The 20,593-nt window shown below is 42.3% G+C and overlaps 1 protein-coding gene across 1 annotated transcript; it reads left to right on the top strand.

The window, feature by feature from the left end:
• Window positions 1-12,984: 12,984 nt before the first annotated feature.
• LOC137261421 (uncharacterized) lies at window positions 12,985-16,721 on the top strand. The gene is made up of 2 exons (XM_067799169.1): window positions 12,985-13,351; window positions 14,668-16,721. Exon 2 carries the CDS (start codon window positions 14,834-14,836, stop codon window positions 16,541-16,543), a length of 1,710 nt encoding a protein of 569 aa, XP_067655270.1. The 5' UTR covers window positions 12,985-13,351; window positions 14,668-14,833; the 3' UTR covers window positions 16,544-16,721.
• Window positions 16,722-20,593: the final 3,872 nt, after the last annotated feature.

Genomic DNA, 20,593 nt, shown 5'->3' with positions numbered 1-20,593 from the left:
ATATTTTCATATTTGATATATTTTTCTTACGCTTGTTTTACACAGCAAATCATAAGACAGCGGTTGTCTTCAGCCCACAAATCACTTCTATTGGCCTACATTCCTCAGCATTAACTTAAGATAGAACGTTGGCAAGGACAGACAATATGATGATCAGGTTCTATGGAAGATGATCTTATGAATCAAACATGTGAATACCTGAAATTATCCGACATTATTTCCAGCGAATACTTCAACTCATGGCCTAGACATACACACAATGTACATGAACCAAAATGACACCGTGATCTAACCAGAGATTATGAGGTTATTAGACACTGATACTTTTTACATTCAATTAAAGACAGGTAATATATGCCTTACGTGTGACACACTGAAGGTCACAGTCTAGTGGATGAAGGCTGGAGTTGTATTCTCACGATAAACTCTAAGTCACAATAAAAGATTGCATTCAAGAATGACGTATTGTGTTTCTATCTACCCATGGCTGGGTGAATACATCGGCAACAGCAGTACATGGCCTGTGAAATTGCACATTGAAATGTCTCTTAAAGCTGATTAAAACAGAATTATGGGGATCACAGAAAACATTCAGATACATATTTTTTATTAGTTGAATGTTAATTTACACATAAAAGGGTTTGGCAGAGGTATGTAGGTGTACATGGTTAGTCGAGTAACCTTCTAATTGGTGGCATCTGAACTTGGATGGGTGGATTTATCGCTTTGCAGGAGGCACTAAAACACCTATAAATATATATCAAAGATGATGTGGCTTCCGAGGGTCCTTTGTCAAAACAAGATCAAGAGGAAGCAAAGTATGTCTCCCCATACTCTCGTTTGAGTGAGAGAGTTTAGTTTTACACCGCTTTTAGCGATATTCTAGCAATACCACGGCGGGGGACTCCAGAAAAGGGCTCCACACATTGTACCCATGTGGGTAATCAAACCCGAGCCTTTGGCCTTACGGGAAAACGCTTTAATCATTAGCTTACCCCATCGTTTCTTAAAAACACGAACCAGCAAATATGACAGAAATAGCTTCATTTTCAGTGTCAACCAAATGTTGAATAATGGCTCAACTGATTATTGTTTTAGCTGTTTGAACTTTACGCCCTGAGTATGTGTATACTATCATAGAATTAAGAATGAAATGGTACGGAAAAAATCTAATATTTATCCCAAGTCTTTTTTTTCACAACGGCTGTCGAGGATGAGGTCTGACAAGACGACCGCACCTGCTGTGCTTCAGCTGAAAACACTGAGGCAATGATGGCACACAAGTCAGATAAAAACTTTAAAACACGTGAACTGGGATTATAGGTCACGTGTACCAAAGAATTTGCGATCATAAGCAATGAATAAACGGAAATTTATCGATTTTCCCATCCAAATGAAAATGGAGGAAAATCATGATAAAGTAGACAAAAAACCTAGCTACAGCCTATTTTGACGCTGCCAACTTTGTACCTGTAACGCTTATTATGAATGACGTTATCCCCACTGTACCTGTAACGCTTATTATGAATGACGTTATCCCCACTGTACCTGTAACGCTTATTATGAATGACGTTATCCCCACTGTACCTGTAACACTTATTATGAATGACGTTATCCCCACTGTACCTGTAACACTTATTATCATACCTTTAACCCACATTGTATACAGTGTGTGAAATGGGTTTAATAGCCAGATGAGCTAGCTATGTCTTACTAGCTCTGAAAATAATTCGCTAGCACGAAATTTGAGTGTAAACAACGCTGGCATCATTAAATTGCTAACACCATATACAGTGTTATCAGGTCATGATCTTGACCAGTCGGAGAGACTGATATGTTTATAAAATGACATCTTGAAAATTCACTAGTCAGTCGGGCTAGTAACTGTAGAGATTTACAGTCCCGACTGGGTTATTGCTAGCCACGGACTAGCGGACCAGAGGCTTTTTTCGCACACAGCTTGCATGTTCAAAGGTTCTTACCATGACGTTAACCTCCATTGAAACCGTAACGCTTTAATTACCATGACGTTAACCAACATTGAAACTTTAAGCTTCTTACTATGGTGTTAAACCACTTAGTAACTGTAACCCAGGTGAATATGGCTTTAACGCACACTGTCTCTGTAGCGGTGAAGTTTATGACTTCAACCCATACCCTACCTGTAACGCTGTCATTTATGACTTCAACCCACACATTAGCTGTAACGCTGTCATTTATGACTTCAACCCATACCCTACCTGTAACGCTGTCATTTATGACTTCAACCCATACCCTACCTGTAACGCTGTCATTTATGACTTCAACCCATATCCTACCTGTAACGCTGTCATTTACGACTTCAACCCACACCTTACCTGTAATACTGTCATTTATGACTTCAACCCACACCCTACTTGTAACGCTGTCATTTATGACTTCAACCCATATCCTACCTGTAACGCTGTCATTTACGACTTCAACCCACACCTTACCTGTAACGCTGTCATTTATGACTTCAACCCACACCCTACGTGTAACGCTGTCATTTATGACCCCAATCCACACCCTACCTGTAACGCTGTCATTTATGACTTCAACCCACACCCTACCTATAACGCTGTCATTTATGACTCCAACCCACATTGTAACGCTGCCATTTATGACTTCAACCCACATTGTAACGCTGCTATTTATGACTTCAACCCACATTGTAACGCTGCCATTTATGACTTCAACCCACATTGTAACGCTGCCATTTATGACTTCAACCCACATTGTAACGCTGTCATTTATGACTACAACCCACACCCTACCTGTAACGCTGCCATTTATGACTCCAACCCACATTGTAACGCAGCCATTTATGACTTCAACCCACATTGCAACGCTACTGACTATCACTATAACGCACTCTGTAGCTGCACAGCCATTGAATATAGACCTCTGAAGGTCCTACCTCCTAACACGCCTTTAACCCCCCTGCAGAAATCCCACCACCCTCTCGTCTACAACTACAATAGTTAAATCGAGACGTCTTCATTTATGAAAAAAAATCCTGGCGCATTTACAATCTAAACACGTCATCACGTTGACTGCAGAAAGTAAACGCAGGCGCTGGTTAGATTGTGAATATCTATTGTATGCCCAAATCACTTCACTTGGACAGCAGCAGTAAATTACACGACTGAGCGAGGTGTCATCACAGTGATACATAACAGCTCGTACATAATGCTTCCTGAAAAGATTTATTGTTTGTATCCGTCGGACCACCAGCTGACTTACGCGTATCATCACGACGATCACCAGTATCCCCACCCACAAGGGGCGTGTCCTCTCCCTCGGCACGCAATACATCATCTGTAATCAGCAGAGGTTTGGCCCCTTCCCCTCCCCTACTGTTTCCACATACATCATGTATAGCCATGTCGCAAATTAAGGCTACAGTGAAATCATGCTGACTCAGTCCTCATGCTTATTTGCCAGTCCACGCACTGTTGATTGGAAAACATGCGCCTAATTTATTACCACTCTTTTATCGGATACATGGCATTAGCATAATACATTGATTTCATCACACGCCCCTTCGCTTTAATTCACTTGTTCATTATTTTCCAAATACCCCCGACTATTCATACACGTAATAAACGCTGTACCTGCACGGCCATCGACTGTAGACCTAAAGGCACATATACCTCGAAGAAAAGACAATCCCAGTCATATGATGCCGTGCAACGGAATCGAGTCAGTCTGATCTCAATGTCATACATAGTATTCATAAGCAGCGAAGACTCCCCTCATATCTATAGTTCTGAGACAGTTCTCATTGTTCAACCCGACGAAAAATACCAGGCACTGACGACGGTAACGCTTAAAAACCTACTGATGTGGAACGAAATGTAACACTGCGAGGGGTTGTATGATCTTGCAGTGACATAATCGGTCGTTCATGAACAGGATCGTATTGCATCTTGGACAACAAAGACACTGTTACAATGCTATCTGGTTCTCAATCATAAAGGATTCACCCTATTCGATCTTATCACGAATTTTCTGTGAAAGGTTGGAGGCATCCGAAATCTGAGTCCGTGTATTTCACATTCCGTGTTTTGATTGTTGTTGAAAACAGGGGAGATCACTCGTGCGTTACACATTCAGATATCATGTTAGATTATGTTTTTGTGAAAGATGTAAGTCGTAAGCCTTATCATGCGAGTCTCAACGGTTAATATCACGGAATGCTAAACTGGATAGGCTACATGAATAGAGTTGGGCTTAGGAAAATATTTGAAAGGATTTGACTGTCTCATTATGGTAAAAACATATGAATGATGATATAAATGAAAGAGGAATGCAATGCGATCTTGCTGTAACGCCATCATGAATATTATTCCAACACATGCATGTCTAAACAATTGGCGAATGATGATATCTTGTCTATAATGGATGATGTTCTATATTATTCCAGCACATGTGTGTCTATGATGGTGAATGATGATATCGTATCCATAAACTACGTTGCCCTATTCACTATTATGAAATATATCATTTTTCAACTCTTATGAAATATCTTTCAAGGTGAAATGTGTATACAATATTCTTGTAAAGGCGTCTCTCAATTATTCTCACTAAATGGTCCAGCAAAATCTTTCAGCAAATTGAAAAAATGTCATGTCTGCAAACGATGGAGTCATTTTGCTGCCATCATTAGACAGAGTGATACGTATTAACCATGTGCGTGGTTTGCGCAATTCTGTATTTTTTAATTGTTTGTCACATTCGGCTGTGACAATTTCCAGATTATGAGAGACATGTTCTGTGATGTTTAACATAATAATTTTGTCAGTAGTACAAGCAGTGTCATACATGTAATGAACGTGATACAGAATTGCGTAATATGTGATAAAAGCTGCACTTGCTGAATATAAAAAAATGTTTCATGAGAAACATGGCATCTAGATCCCGCAAAATATGATACGGTTTCTACTTTTTGAACATCTTTAAGAATATGTCACTGGTGGAAGGTGTACAGTTGATGATGGATTAACAGAAATATCTCCATCGTTTAAATATCACTCCCCTGCGATCGTAATCTTTTACCAACCAGCACTGTCAAGATGTCTAAGTCTTGTGTATGCCATCTTGTTGCAATTTTGTTATAACAATGTGTAAAATGAAACTCATGTACCACCGTTGGTGAATCATTTAAGTGATAAAACGAATGAAAAACCTTGTCTGGCCAACAAACGTCGGCATGCGCTCGGATTTTATATAAATTGACTAGAACAAACCCAATAGCTCAGGATGTCTGTATTTAACGCACAGTTCCTTTGACCAAATATTTGTTATAAAGGGTATGATGATAAGCGTTAGGTATATTCAGTATAGCAAGGTTTGGTTCCAGTTTGACCTCGTCTGGCCCATCGTTTAGAGGTAAACGGATATCATGACATAAAAAGGAGCATCACAGACCCCTAAATCAACCCCCTCTATATCTGTCTCTACATTGTCACATGTCAATGAGAAACACACAGAAAATGCATTTAAAGGGTCTACGTCAAAACAAACTGACATTCTCAGCATGTCTGACAAACTCGGTCATATTTAAAGACGTGTTCCATTTCATTTAGTGATAACCCGAATTTTGCGAGTACACCGTTTTACACAGTGCGCTTGTTACACACGTCCTGGTCAAAACGTGACAGAAAGTCGCTTCTTCCCCTAGAGTTTTTACACCGCGGCATTAAACGCATGCTACAACAGACCTCTGGGTGGCCAAACATGTTCACGTGTAATAATCATGGCCTGGGTTCAGTTCCCCACGTGGAACCACGTGATGTCATCATGCAATCTCTCTGTGTTTATCTTTAACGCTGCTCATACTATGGTACGATGATCAAATCTAGGTGAAGTGGCCGAGTGGATAAAGCGTTCGCTCGTCGCGCTGAAGACCCGGGTTCGATTACCACATGGGTACAATGTGTGAAGCTCATTTCTGGTGTCCCACGCCGTGATATACCTGACATATTACTGAAGGCGGCATAAAACTGAAACCACTCTCGACGATGACACTGTTTTGCAGACATATTACTGGCTAGTTATTAAAACAGCGTTAAAACTCATACGCTAGTCCGGTCCAGTTTAGTGAGCTTCAGTACCTCAGTAATGTACGCGTTTCCCAATGAAAGCCTGTCTGTTCTTCTCGAGTCGGACAGAAGTAACATGGGTTGACGTGAAGGAGCTGCATGTTTGCACACATCATCAATGGATCATCTCATAGTGAGAGAGGCTTTCATTTTTCAATTTTCAAACTTTTCAGGTGTATGAGCAAATATATATTTCATGGCCCTGCCTTCTTCACACGGTCACAGCTGAGATTAAAGTTTCCCACAAAAACGTTTACAAGTGTGTTGATACACAGAAGGTTACTTAAACATATCGCAAAACAAGCGCTCGGGCGTTGAATAGAGAGAGGCAGGCACCTGGACGGGTAAACACTGCGATTGGGTAGAAAACACGTTCTGTTGTGTGGAAATTAATCAAGCGCACCACTGGCTTCCCTTTCAGGATCGAATGGTTAAAGAAATCAGTTGCCATCAATTACTGATGGAATGTCCTAATATGGGGTATTATGCGCATTAAAGATCGAAACTCGTTGCCCTTTTGACCATCTGTACCTAACACGTTGGTTTTATGATAGTGTTCGGGATCTGGGAACACATGATATGTTGTGTTTGGGTGACCTGTTCCGGGGACCCGGAACCCATAAACAGAGTTTAAGAGGGACCTTGGCTTTGAAGAACATATAACATTCTCTTTGAAGTTCTTCAGGGCTGTGTTGCAGTGCTGATGACTGACTTGGTGCACTGGCTGACACTTGGGACTCGGGGACCAGTGGGGCGGTGCCAACTACCGTCAGGTTTGTAAATACAGAATGGCAAGGTCGGGAAGCTACGAGCTCAGTTTACTTATCTTCTGGAATGGTAAGTGGACGCTTTGGAACGCTTTCGCGACATTTTCAGACAAAATCACTGCCTGTGTATGCAATAGATTCTGGATCCTGGTAGAAGGTACTTTCAGCAACCCACATCGAAACGGTATGGAATCACATACATACATACATGCATGCATGCATACATACATACATACATACATACATACATACATACATACATACATACATACATACATACATACATACATACATACATACATACATATCATCTATTAGAAACTTTATTAAGTGTATAGACGCTATACAAATAAAGTGGTGTGAAAAAAACAGGAGAGTATCGGTGCATTTAAAAAACGATAATATAATTCGGGTTTAAAACAGCTCCAATTCGAAGTACACCGTTCGCACCGATCTGTGTTGATCATGAATTCTTGTTCAGTTTAGGGCGGGTTTGTGCGTGGGTTGAACTTCTGAATTGTGTTGAAGTTTGCCTGTTTTTTCTCGTCTTTGCAAGCCACGCCGATATACCAGCTTTTATTCAACATACCAGCTGTATTTCACTTGTCCTTCACTCACTGTCAGACATTACGTTACTGGTCAGTATTATCAGTTATACCACATATGCCAAAACATGTCTCCCCCAGGATTGGTACATTCCCGAGTGTGATATTTCACGACTTCGACAAACTATTAACGCCGCATGAGGCCGAGCGAGGCCGGACTGTGGTGGTAAATGAGTTTGTCCGGATATCGGAAGGTCGGCGGTTCGATGACAGTCACACCAAAACACGGTATGGCGAAAGATGCTACTGACTGATAGAGAGGTAGGGCACTTTATAGATGACAGATTTTAATTTATTATGATGCGATGTTTTGGAGTAGATTCTTATACCGTTGCAAAGTGTCGTATCAATGAAGAAGTTAAGCATCATACTATACCTTTCGTAAACTTGTAACATACCAGTCAAACAGATTACGTACTGCCTGGCGACTGTGTACAATGGATGCTCGGAAACAGGAATAAGTTAGTATTTTCACGATGCTCACACATCCGAATGCACGACTCACCGAGAGTGGGATTAATATAGCATTCAACATGATCACAACGAGGCACCATAAACTGCACCAGACTGAGGAGTGGACACTGGGGTGACGGGCGAACGCTTTAACCTCTAGGCTACCCCTGCCTCCACATACAGTGCATTGAAAAACCTCAAGTGAAGCATTAACTCAGATTTATAGCACAGGCTGATCCACAGGTGTGCGTGTGTGCGTGTGCGTGCGTGCGTGCGTGCGTGCGTGCGTGCGCTCGCACAGGGGTGCTGTCATCTATAAAGTATCATTCCTCCTCGTCAACTTATAAAAAATGTCAATTAATCTTATCTAGAGCACTTGCATCCACAGTTCTGTATTCAATTACGAACATTACAAAAAAACTCAACAAAAAACGACGACATATTGTCATGTCGATATCCAGAACTATCCATGTTACAATAAACTTCCAGTTATATAACCAATAATTCAAGTTTAATGTAACCGAATAGACTTCCAATTTTCCGAATTCATCGACTCATCATTTATAATGTATCAGCCAGACACTTACGATTCGGACAGTAATCAATTTCAAGTCACGGTGCAATGAACATCACAGGTGTATCACAACACTAACCGCATACCATGAAATGTCTGCTTCGGTGAAAGTGTATATTTAATCGCTGCCAGTTCTCGTTACTGCCGTAAACAATGTTTTACTGTGTTGTTGTTGCTATGGTAACGATGATGTGCGTGCATTCCCAACCAGTTATTTCATTCAATCTCAGGTAATTTGCAATTACCCTATTTCTGTAGGTAAGGAATGTTAGACAGGACTGGTGATCTGGGGCGATTATCAGGTTGTGGTTCAGGTGTAAGTATTTTCCCGTAAGCAGGCACCCCATGCTAGTGTTTGCAGACTTGCACGTAATGGCTCTTACTGAGCTGCCCAGAAAGGTTTTCAGATGAAAAAGGATATTATTTGCTAAGTCTTTGAAGCAGCAAGTATTTCACGTTAATGAACTGATGTTGTGCAAGACGTACTTACATTCACTTTGTTTGGATATCCGCGAGTACATTTGATCCTATACATGTGTTACGGTTGTCCAACACAAACATGACTAAGTAGTCATAGAGCCAAATGTGAATTTCCAAACGGATTCTTTCTTTTGATAGCCTTTTTTTAAACACCTGTCGTGTTCCCTCGTGAAACTACCTGGGTTAGATCTCACTCACTCACTCACTCACTCACTCACTCACTCACTCACTCACTCACCACTAGACTAGACCAAAAGGTCATATCTATCCATTATACGAAGAGAGTGCTTAAAGCGTTCGCCCATCACGCAAACGATCCGCGTTCGATTCCCATCATGGGTTAAACATAAAGTATTTCTGGTGTTCCTAATGGCAAATTAGAAATAAACGTTGGTGCTTAGCCCCGAAGCCGAGGGAAAACCACTTGGACCCACAGCTTTTGTTTTCTACCGGACCTTATGGCCGACAGCTGTTTCACCCCTAGTAACTGAGAATATATTCCTATGTTAAACATAGGGCGTGCACATTCTGATGGGGACCCACAGAGCTTTATGGTTCTGGGTGGGTCCGGGGTTGGGGGTGGGGGTGGGAGTACATGGCAGTAGCGGAGCATTGCTAAAACAGCTTGAAGAACATTTCTTCTCCTGGCCTATATATCTAATGCCCGGACGCGAATACACCTGGTCCCAACACTGTGACAATGTGAAAAGGAATAGTGGTCACTCATAAAGTGAAGTTGATTGATGGTATTGATTGATCGCCGCAATATCCTATGATGCTTTAGTCCAATCTTACTACGCTCTCTTAGTCATACTGACAAGCGCAAAGACTAGCTCAGGTTACTCCCTGTTGCAGCTCGCTGTCTCTGCTGCAGCATTGTCGAGTCACGTACCATTTCATAGCATCTATACTTTAGATGATTCATCACTACTTTTCATACAGCGAACGCCAAGTTACGTACTTACGTATAGAGCAATGACGGAGCGACGTACTGTACGTAGGGCAATGGCCGAGCAATTCCTCTGTCACGAACTTTACATAGAACAAACGCCATGTCACGTCCCCTGTATAGAGCCATGGTCCAGTTACGTATGTCTAGGAATAACAATGGGGACATATACCGGCGGTTACATAGCTGCAGATTTAAATGTGCTCCTCTATAACCACAATGGGGACATATACCGGCGGTTACATAGCTGCAGATTTAGATGTGCTCCTCTATAACCACCGCCACACGTCCCCAAGTCGTCAAACACAGTACAGTTATACCCGTTCTAATTCAACTCGATTTATGCTGTTTTTCGTGAAAAATATTCATTTTATTACTCGCCCGTAGCAGATACTATAAGGGTAACGGTATTTTTAGGGCATTATCATTTGCAGAAGCCTGAGGTCTTTCGTTAACTGCCCGACGAAGGATAATGATAATTCTATCCATTTTAGCTAAAATGTAGTGTCATATTTTTACGGCAACATTACACTAGTGTAATACCGTTTGACGCATGACGTTAAACTGGCTCAAAGTTGTGACGTCACAATGCTAATGTTACTATCGCAATTTTACTAGACCTTGCTTGACTCTCGGAAAGCTGAGAGTCCTCACACTATAGGCAATTTCGCAGCAGTTTCTGTCAATTTCTTTAGCTCGTTTGATACCAAATCATTAACTCGTTTAATGAAAATGGAATTACACCGAGGGTCGTTTAGTATCCTATATATATTAATCAGGTCAAATTTCCTCAAGGTCAAAGGTTAATCATACCACTCCTTGAAGTTACACAATCGCCAGTGAAATTAGTTCCCTCCAAAACGTTTACCGTGTGTACACTGACTAAATCTGGCAGTGATGAATAAATCACAGTGTTACAGTTAAAATGAATGGAATTAACATGAAACCGCCCTCTGGTTATCAGAAATGAGCGGGCAACTGCGAATGATAATGGCCCTCTGATTCCTTACCGACGGACCATTAACAGTTCTCTTGTGAAATGACTTCACAACGGGTGACGTCACACTCCATAGTGACGTCATAAATCTTGGTCCATGATACAACAGTGATGAGTCAACAGCCGTAGCAAGTAACTTGTATGATCTTACAAGTAAATCTATAATACTGTTCTGTCTTTCTTAATGCAAATTCTGTGCATTAATTGCGGGATAGGTGAGTTAACTGACCTAGGGCTTCTGCAAATGACAATGTCTGGCGAAAACAGCGTTACACCTATAGAGTAGGGATACAGTCAAAGGTTTTGATGAGTCTGTTTTCAAACTGCGACCGACAATGCTGATTATGCGGTTGGAAATTTATAGCATTGGCCAATCAGAAGTCGTGTTACATACTAAGTTGAATTAGAATGCATAAAATTACACACTCCATGCAGAGCAATCAACGAGTCAAATGCAATAGTCGAATGACGTACTTTACATAGAGCAAACGCCGAGTCACACACTCTGTGCACAGTAATCGCCGAGTCACGTACACCGCTATAAGCAATAGTCGAATGACGTACTTTACATAGAGCCGTTGCCGAATCAGGTACTCGGAACATAGAGTCATCGCCGAGTCGCTTTCCCTGTATGTCACCGAGTCTGAAATGAACAATTGCTAAGTGTTATACTCTTATAGAGTACAGAGGTACAGAGTCACGTATGCTCTATATGGTTGATAGCATGAACAAATGTTCGCGTCGTCGGTGTTTGGGCGTTAGAGTACACCACCACAAACTTAAAACACACTGGCACACACACACACACACACCCACACACACACACACACCCACACACCCACACACACCCACACCCCCCCCCACACCCCCCCCCCCCCCCACACACACACACACACTGGCACACACACACACACACACACACGTCATAATACTCTTACCATTCTGTAGGTGATCAGGGTTGGTTTAGGTTAGGTTGGGTTGGGTTGGGTTGGGTTAACCCTAACGTCCTAGCGAGAAGTTCTGGTTATGAGTAAATGTGCTCCGGCGTTTGCAGCCCGCCATCTCACTGATTTCTCAATATCAGCCGAAAAGTGGTGTGATTTCCATGTCTGCCTAGGAAAGGTAGGGATACTGGAAATCAATTCTGGATCTAAAGTGACGTAATTCATGTGGACAGACGCAGGGGATAGATTCTCTACTGGAATTCAGACAAATGAGTGAGTGAGAGAGTTTAGTTTTACGCCGCTTTTAGCAATATCCCTGCAACATCAAGGCTGAGGACACCAGAAATGGGCCTCATACATTTTTACCACGAAAAGAGATAATGCATGACACAATGTAATCCTAATTTTGTTTAATGGACACTCTGAGTGTGGTACGAAAGATACCCATCTGGATGTTGCCTTTATGGCGTTTTAGTCGTGTTTGTCTTAGTGCCTATCGATCCACTTGCCACATAACAGACACGATAGTGATCAATAATTGATAATTAGATGTCATTAAACGACAAGATTCATTATCACAAAATAATCAATACGTCCGACCTTATTAAGAAGTACCACTGCAGCTAACAGACACGACTATAGACGCGCTGTGTGCAGCCCCTTAATGATGAACTTTATGTGTACATTCAATGCAGTGTTAAGCCCTAAATAATATACACAACATTATTGGTCAGAACAGTAGGGCGTCCTCGAGATCATATTTCACCTTGAGGTTGTGTATGGCTACTACAATAAAGGTGTTAACTAAGTTTATCAAGAAGCGAAACGGGTTTAACCGTGGCGACCGAAAATAGGGTTACAATAGCACCTTTAAGGGGCCCTGCTGGTTCAAGTACAGCCTTTAACACGACAGACAATCGACGGGGTAGAATTTGACTCAACCTATCCCGCGAGAAGACAGATTACTTCGTCGTACCGCAATAATCACTCACTGCCTTGCGTTACGGTCCTGGCTGATGTAGCTATTATTTACAAGGCAGGGGTCGCGAGGTCAAATGAGATACATACTTCTTTCTGGGCCAATAGGATTAGAACACCAGTTAGCCACGAGCGGTCGGGTACTTCAGAGGGACGGGCTGTAGACGGTACCCATTCAGAAATATTAGCGTGCAGGCTCTTCGTCGAGGGATACATCAACGTGTTGGGAATAGCAGTGTAGTGTATATACACACGCTATGTCTACCAGTGAAATGTACATTTGTCATTCACGGAGGTTGTCAGTTCCAACGATGCGCTCATGAATAACGTGTTGATTTCAGCTGGATGCACGGTCACTGTGGGATTCATGCAAATTTTTTAGGAAAAACGAGGAAAGACGAACGTGCAAGGCATTTACAGCCCTGTCTCCATTGTGACGTATGACAGTGGCATGTGTTTATTTTAGCTGTACGGGTCCGGTAAGTGGTGTTGTTGGTATCTGTGTATGTATATTTCATGTCCCCTTTTTTCTGATGCGTTTCATCCGTGAAAAGTTACATATGTTCATACGTACACAGGTGTCTCGTAATCTGTTAGCACATGGTATAAAGGAAGAGAATCTCTGGAGGTGAAATTGATGACCCGTTGTATTTGCTTTCGTAAAACCACATTGAAATCGACACTACTGTATTTCACTCTGATATTCATCACCTCTTTGTGTAGGAAAACGACACGGACATGTACATATCTCGGTTTAAAATTGTGATTCAGACGAAACATAAAACTAGGACGTTGAGCTCGCTAAGTTATTTGATGAAACAGATACGCCCTCAACTCTCCTTCGTCCGGCCGTCTGTCGTGTGTGATTTGAGTGTACCGAGACGGCCATGTAGAAATATAGCTTTCGTATCTGGATTTGCGAGCAATGTGTATCACACTGAAGATATAGATTTCGTGTGTGAATTAAAGGTACCAGAAAAAGCTCCGCAGATTAAATTTTGCCTATTTGGAGTGCGTGTAACACTGAATGTATATATGTCATGTGTGAGTTGAGGGTACCAGGACGGTGCTGTAGTAATACAGCTCTCGTACTTAGACTTACAAGCAACGCGTGTAACACTGAATATATATAATATATATCATGTGTGAAGCAAGGGTACTAGAATAGCTCTGTAAAATACATCTTTTCGTATCTGGACGTAAAAGCAGTGTGTATAGATTTCATTTTACGGGTTGTTCTTGCGTTGAACGACACTAATACACAAGTTTGTGAGATGGATCTTTTAACACGAACGTTTACGTGCATTGTGAGGAGTTTACAGGGCTACACATACAAAAGTCGTAAACCCAACTTGAGCGAAGCCCCTAACCAGGTAGATCAACTGTTTGTAAAATGTATTTTTCTCTGGGAAAGGTTTATGTCTTCCTCCTGGTGTCTGAATATACAATGAGACTTGCACGAACTCAGTGAAGCATGAAGACGATATTACATATGGTTGAATAGAATCATACCCGATAAATGTTCCTAGCAATTATTTATCAAGCACATTTTCAAGGGAGGGGGCTGCTTTAAGCGATAATAGAAAGTAGTTTGAGTGCAAGTTAATGATTTAAAATTGCAGATATTTGATATGGTTTGTCGCCCAATTCTCCTTATCGTCTTTCATTTGCACAAAAACAGACGAGGATTTTTTTTGACGGCCATGGGAAGTTGTTATGGAAGTGTGTGTATGGATCTGATTGGAAATATCTGTCGATTCATGTCCCACTAAGAAATTCAGGTCTTTATTTTCAGATGCGTTCTGGGCGTATTGATGACTGTGGCTACGTGTAAATGTGGACTATAAACGTGAATCTGTATTCAGCCCGATGGTGAGGTGTAAACATGGGTGTATTTGTTAACGTCGATGTAATCTCCATGTTAACGTCCATCAAACTGACCTGCTGTAACTGCTGTTGAGATGGAGCGACGTGGGCTGCGGGCGTCGCACCGATGTGACGGACAACTCACAAGGCAAAAATGCATTTTGAACATAGAAGCCCCACGTCACCGGGGCGATAAATTTAAGAAGATTCTACAGCCAATTCTACGCAGGTTCGACCCGTCCAGCCTCTGTGTTCACATCCAAGAACATGGAACACTCAGTAAACTACCTCATGGAACGAAATTCCAACATGGCGACAGTATTCCTCGTTACCAAGATAACAAAGCTTTACTCTCGACCCCAGCGCTCGCTGTGATGTTGTTCCTTCAAGAACGAGGAACAGCATCTGTTCAGGACGTACAGAAATGCTTTAAGAGACATCCGTGGAGGGTACACCATAAGATTGAACTTCAGAGTAAACGCACTCCTTCGGTCAAGGTCGCTCAACAGGAGTTTTATTCGCTGTCTCGAGAGTATCCTCTGTGGTCCGTTTGTCCGGTTTATTCAGGTTTTGAACATCTTCGTTTGAACTTATTCGTGAACAATTTTTCTGACATGGTGGAGTTTTATCGTCTGGTGACAGATTCGGAGATGGAGAGTACTAAACCTGACTTCTGTTTGTTTCCTGTGTCTGGTGATGGAGAGCTTCAAGTGATGTTGTGTCTGAAGCGGTGCAAGCATCTCAGGCCATTTCCTCTTTCCTGTGCTAGCATCCGCTTCAGGGTTCGGAATATTGTGAACCTCAGATATGTGCTCAGGACCGATTTGCGTCAGATTGGTGAAAATGCATACATCACGACGGATCCAGACGGAAATCACGTGATTTTAGAAGAAGTCAACCATATTCCCTCCAGCTCGAGCTGTCACAAAGACAAAACGTCACATGTTGATGACGTCATTTGTGACGTCACAAGTTTAAAGAGTGTGTGTGGAAGCCATGACTCGGGTAGATATTCTGACAGTGACCAGTGTTCATGCGAGTTGGATTTGAAAGAATCGAAAAAAGTGCATTTTAATGAACGAACTTTTGAATACAACTCAGACTTCACGCGTGACGTCACCATGACTGATAAACGAAAGGAAAAACGCGTGAAATGTATGAACAGTATTAGAGACATGGAACTGAGTTTTGAGGATTATTATGATGAAATGTCTCAAAACTGTTACCCTGGAATGGTCATTGCGCATGCGCGGATGATTGAAAATCCAAACGAAATCGCAGCCAAATCAGGAAACGTGATCTGTGGACACTACTGGTCTCAAAACAGAAAGGAGGGACATTCTGACCAGCGCAAATGGAGCAGGATTCAGTCGTCTACAAGGGTTCCCATCGTGACTGTTACAGATTGTTCGGGGAATGTTCATAACTGTATCGAGAGAGTAATTCACCCAAACACAACCCACCCCGAATCAAACAGTTACGTAGAACCCGTATATGAAAACATTCCATACGGAATTGCAGGCTCAAAAGACCAAAGTTGTGACGCCATTTTGTGTGTTTCGAACGAATCTGTATCAGAGAATGCCTGGTTTGTTATCAGGGAGTCAGAAAACAAATCATTGCTGAAGGCCTCAACACGATCGGGCGGGGTAGGTGGAGTTTGTGAGATCCCCATCCATCGGAAGGAAGGGACATTAACAAGTTTTTCCAATGGGTGGGAAAGTGTGAAGGGTGAGGCGTGTTTTGTGAAGAATCTGAGAGAGGACGTGATGAGGAAACGGCAAGTAAAGCCGGTGTACATTTGACAATAACGCCATTGTTGCCGAAATCGCTGCATTCACTGGCGGTGGCAGAACTTAGCCTGGCTATGAATGGGTCTTGGAACTTGATCCCATGGGAAGGATTAAGCTGGGGAAATTGTTACTTGTGTTGAGGGTAATGTACTCCCTTAGCTCACTTTGCCTCAATACAATTCAAATCTCGGCTTTTATTGTTTGTTTTGTATATGTCAGCGCACGCCACGCGAATGTTGACTGAGTCCCGAATTGCTACCTGGCGTCTCTACATGCACCAGCCCACGATATTGTGAGTAAATTAGCATCCGGCACGACATCCTGTACTGAAGTAGATATTTTCATGACCTCGGTCACTCGCTAGTGAGCTTGTTGGACTGTTTGCATGGCTGTCAACATAACGATCGGTCTTTTTATACCCCCAGCGCGAATAAGTGAGACAATTCAGCTTCGAAATGGCTGAACGCACGTGTGTATGTTTATGTATACATGTATATGTGTCACAATGGGTTTTCTGAGATGAAGTTGCAAATGCAGAAACGTACCATTATGTCCACAGCTTTAAGAAGTCGTGAGTGAGTGAGTGAGTTTAGTCTTGCGCCGTTTTCAGGAATATTTCTGCAACATCAGAAATTGGTTTCACACAATGTACCCATGTGGGGAATCGAACTCGCAGGAGGTGTAAGTAAATGAAGGCCACTCGCTCACTCAGGGCAAAAACTGAAACAGCACGATCATCAAATGCGTCCGCCCTGATGAGAGTGAATTTAGTTTTACGCCGCTTGTAGCAATATTCCTGCAACACCATGCGTGGAACACCAGAAAATGGGCTTCCTACGTAGGAATCGAACCCGAGTCTTCGACGTGACGAAAAACGCCTTAACCATTAGCCTACCCTTCAATGGATCCATATAACAGACTATAAACACAGCACACCTACTCTGAGACGAACAGTTTACTCCCAGCGGCTGAGCCCCAGGCAGGGAAACATTATATACCATCTTTAAACGTTGTTTGCTATGACGCCTTTCGAGCTACCACCCTCATGATCTCCGGGCGAACGCGTTGTCCAAAAGACATTGGAAGCCAGAGTCAGGGAAGACACCCAATAGGTGTCAAATCTAAATATTTCAAATGTTGATAATGACGAGGTTTGTTTGTATATCGTAGTGACGTTAAATATTGTTCTGTTCAGTCACGTGCGTGAAAAATAATGCCCTTAATTAATAGTGCATAATCATTAAAGTATCGCGCTCTCATGTGAGTTTGCTCTTTAAGTCCCGTGAGTGCAGATAAAAATATTTTGCAAACATGCACAGATGGTCTGTTCCTTCTGATACATGTATATGAGTAATTAAATTTTGTCATTGGTGAATGCCCATACAATCAGCCACCCAAATATATATTTAGCTTTTCAAACAAACATCGAAAACAAAATCTACACCTGCAGCAAAAAGAATCTATACGTCAGGCATGTCTGTATCTGACTGTATGACAACAAAACATGGATGTTATAAACTCACGAGCAAAGTAAAGTACACAGGTTGTGTTTCTTCCAATAAGACAAGATTAACGAAACCTTTTCATGGTCACTGTCAATCGGCTCACGCCATGACACAATGATGTGGCAGCTGATGACGTCACGGTCACCATCCGGTTGCGTAGGTAAATAACCAACAGATAGCGACCTCTTGCGGTGTTGTGACTCTGGGAAGTCCACTTCTGAGTCGATCACATGTCTGGCCTGTCATACTGAAACGGTTAAACAGCCAAATTATGGTTTGTCTTGTGCAACGCAATGTCTTCGCTATATGACTGTTGGTAGCACCCATTAGTGACATTCCTGAGGTCTGTTCTCGTTGCGAACAGGCCAATATTGGCATTTTCTCGTGATATTTATGTCAAGTGAAAATTCGTACAAAACACGTACAGTTGCTTTAGGTTGCATTTTGGCAAATAAAACATGATGGTTGCGTTCTATTCAGTAAACGCTCTTCAATATTTTATCCAGTTAGAACGCAAATCTGGGATTGCAGCACACACTGGAGACCGGGGATCCCTTATTTCTGATATCACCATGGGAATTTACGCAATGTTCCAGCAATATCATGGCGGGGAGACACTAGAAATGGGCTTCACACCTTGTACCCATGTAGAAAATGGAACTCGGTCCTTTCTCGTAACGAGAAAATACTACAACCACTAGGCTACCCAACCGCCCCTCAATGGTAGGAAAATAGTAGGAACGGTTTGAACAAGCACACCCACTACCATGCCCTCTTTACGTGTTCTCGGGTTAATGGACTGTAACTATGGTTATGCATAAACAAAGGACATACTCATCAGTGCAAGGTTTACCAGTGTAGCATGTATATTAGTGTGGGTATGAGCACTAGTATCTCTTCATTCTGAACAGAAAGTCTGGGCCTCGCGTGTGCAAATTACCGTGCATCTAACAGCAAACTGGGGTGTACGAATCGCAGAGGGAAACCTTCATTTACATTCTTTTATTCAGTGTTGACTCCATCTTTGGTGTACCCAACTTTGCAAACATTTCTAAAACTGGCCATTCAGGCTTCAGTGCAACAGCAGATCTTACAGACAGTGGGGCATTTCCTTTCATTCACGGTGAAGTGCAGTCTGAAATATATTAAGATCTTTGAGAAAATGGTACATTTCCCCTTTTCAAAACCTGTCCTTGTTGAACCCCGACAAACACATAAATCAGTGTGTGCAACCCTTACATGTTCAGAAGCTAAATGGTAAAGTTGGAGCAAATAACATTTTCCTCCTTTTGAAGCAGAGCCGCAAGACCGACGCCTGTTATATACAGGCGGCAACAGAACAGAACATATGAAAGGCGTCTGTTACACAAATACAGGTAGGGGACATTCAGGTGTTACACTATCAGCGCCGATCTGCGCGTGTTTTCCGCATCAGCCCTTGCCTGGAAGACAAGATCATCGCTTTGACGTGACGCGATCGCACACACTGGCACTCGGGGCGTCCCCGGCACACAATATATCTGTACAATCTTGATCTTACACTCCAGGGTTTCTGCTGGCTATTCTTCTTGAACAAAAATGTAGATCACCTGTCTCGAGTTTACTGTAAGACCTACTTTGTTGGGGTTCATGTTAGAATAGATGCCCACCACCCCGTGGCTGGTCGTACAAGACGTCTAGATTTGTTCTGGCCGTCTGGTTCTATAGCCTAGAAGATTGCTGGTCCTTTGATCAAGACATCATGGGTCTTTGATCATGGCTTCAGTGCCTTGTTTGTCTGCCAGTCATCATTACCCAGAGTGGAATACCATTCGCTGCGATAACGAACGTGGAGTGAGTATGCATATAGCAATATTCCATCAATATCACGGCACGGGAAACCAGAAATGGGATTCACACATCGTACCCATGTGGAGAATGGAACCTGGGTTTTCGGCAAGAAGAGCGAACGCTTTAACCTCTGGGCTACCCTGTTTAACTTGTTTTCCATACATACCGATATGAAGGCTGAAAAGGCCTAGACGTAGCTGTGATATACTGCCTTGGTTTGCTTTCTGTACATGGATTTCTCTGCATAATGTATTTTCGCCTGATGATGTATTGTTACGGTTAAAATTTTGCCGTGACTAAAGGTGTAAGAAATCCCATCAGAACCAGCAAAATATAACACAGACAAGTCTAAAATGTTCAATAATATGTATTGAGCACACAAGATCAAGACACAAAGATTCACAATACAGGTTTCTAGTACAATGCAACTGAGTCAAACCTGAAATAATGGGTCTCAGCTATATATAATATCAACTCACCAAAGTCTTGGTTTTCAGTGAGAAGCAGTTCTACTAAATCTTACACGGGGATCAGTCAGTCTTGGATGTAGGTCGATGTTGACAATCAGAAGAAGCGGCGGGCAGATGTAGATAGGCCGAATGCTGACACAACTCCAATATTACTACGTGTGTAAGTCCGTGTGTGTGTCGTCAACACAACAAGCCTTTATATACACAGCAACTGATTCTTGAGTATTCCAGCGAAGTATGGAACCTTCGCGACCGGC

This window comes from Haliotis asinina, chromosome 14, assembly GCF_037392515.1.
Source record: "Haliotis asinina isolate JCU_RB_2024 chromosome 14, JCU_Hal_asi_v2, whole genome shotgun sequence".
NCBI classification, from domain to species: domain Eukaryota; kingdom Metazoa; phylum Mollusca; class Gastropoda; order Lepetellida; family Haliotidae; genus Haliotis; species Haliotis asinina.
The sequence above is the reverse complement of the archived record's forward strand: the minus strand, read 5'-3'. Positions and strand labels throughout refer to the sequence as shown.

Coding starts and splice junctions, on each gene's coding strand:
- LOC137261421 (XM_067799169.1), top strand. CDS start 14,834: ATGGAGCGACGTGGGCTGCGGGCGTCGCACCGATGTGACGGACAACTC.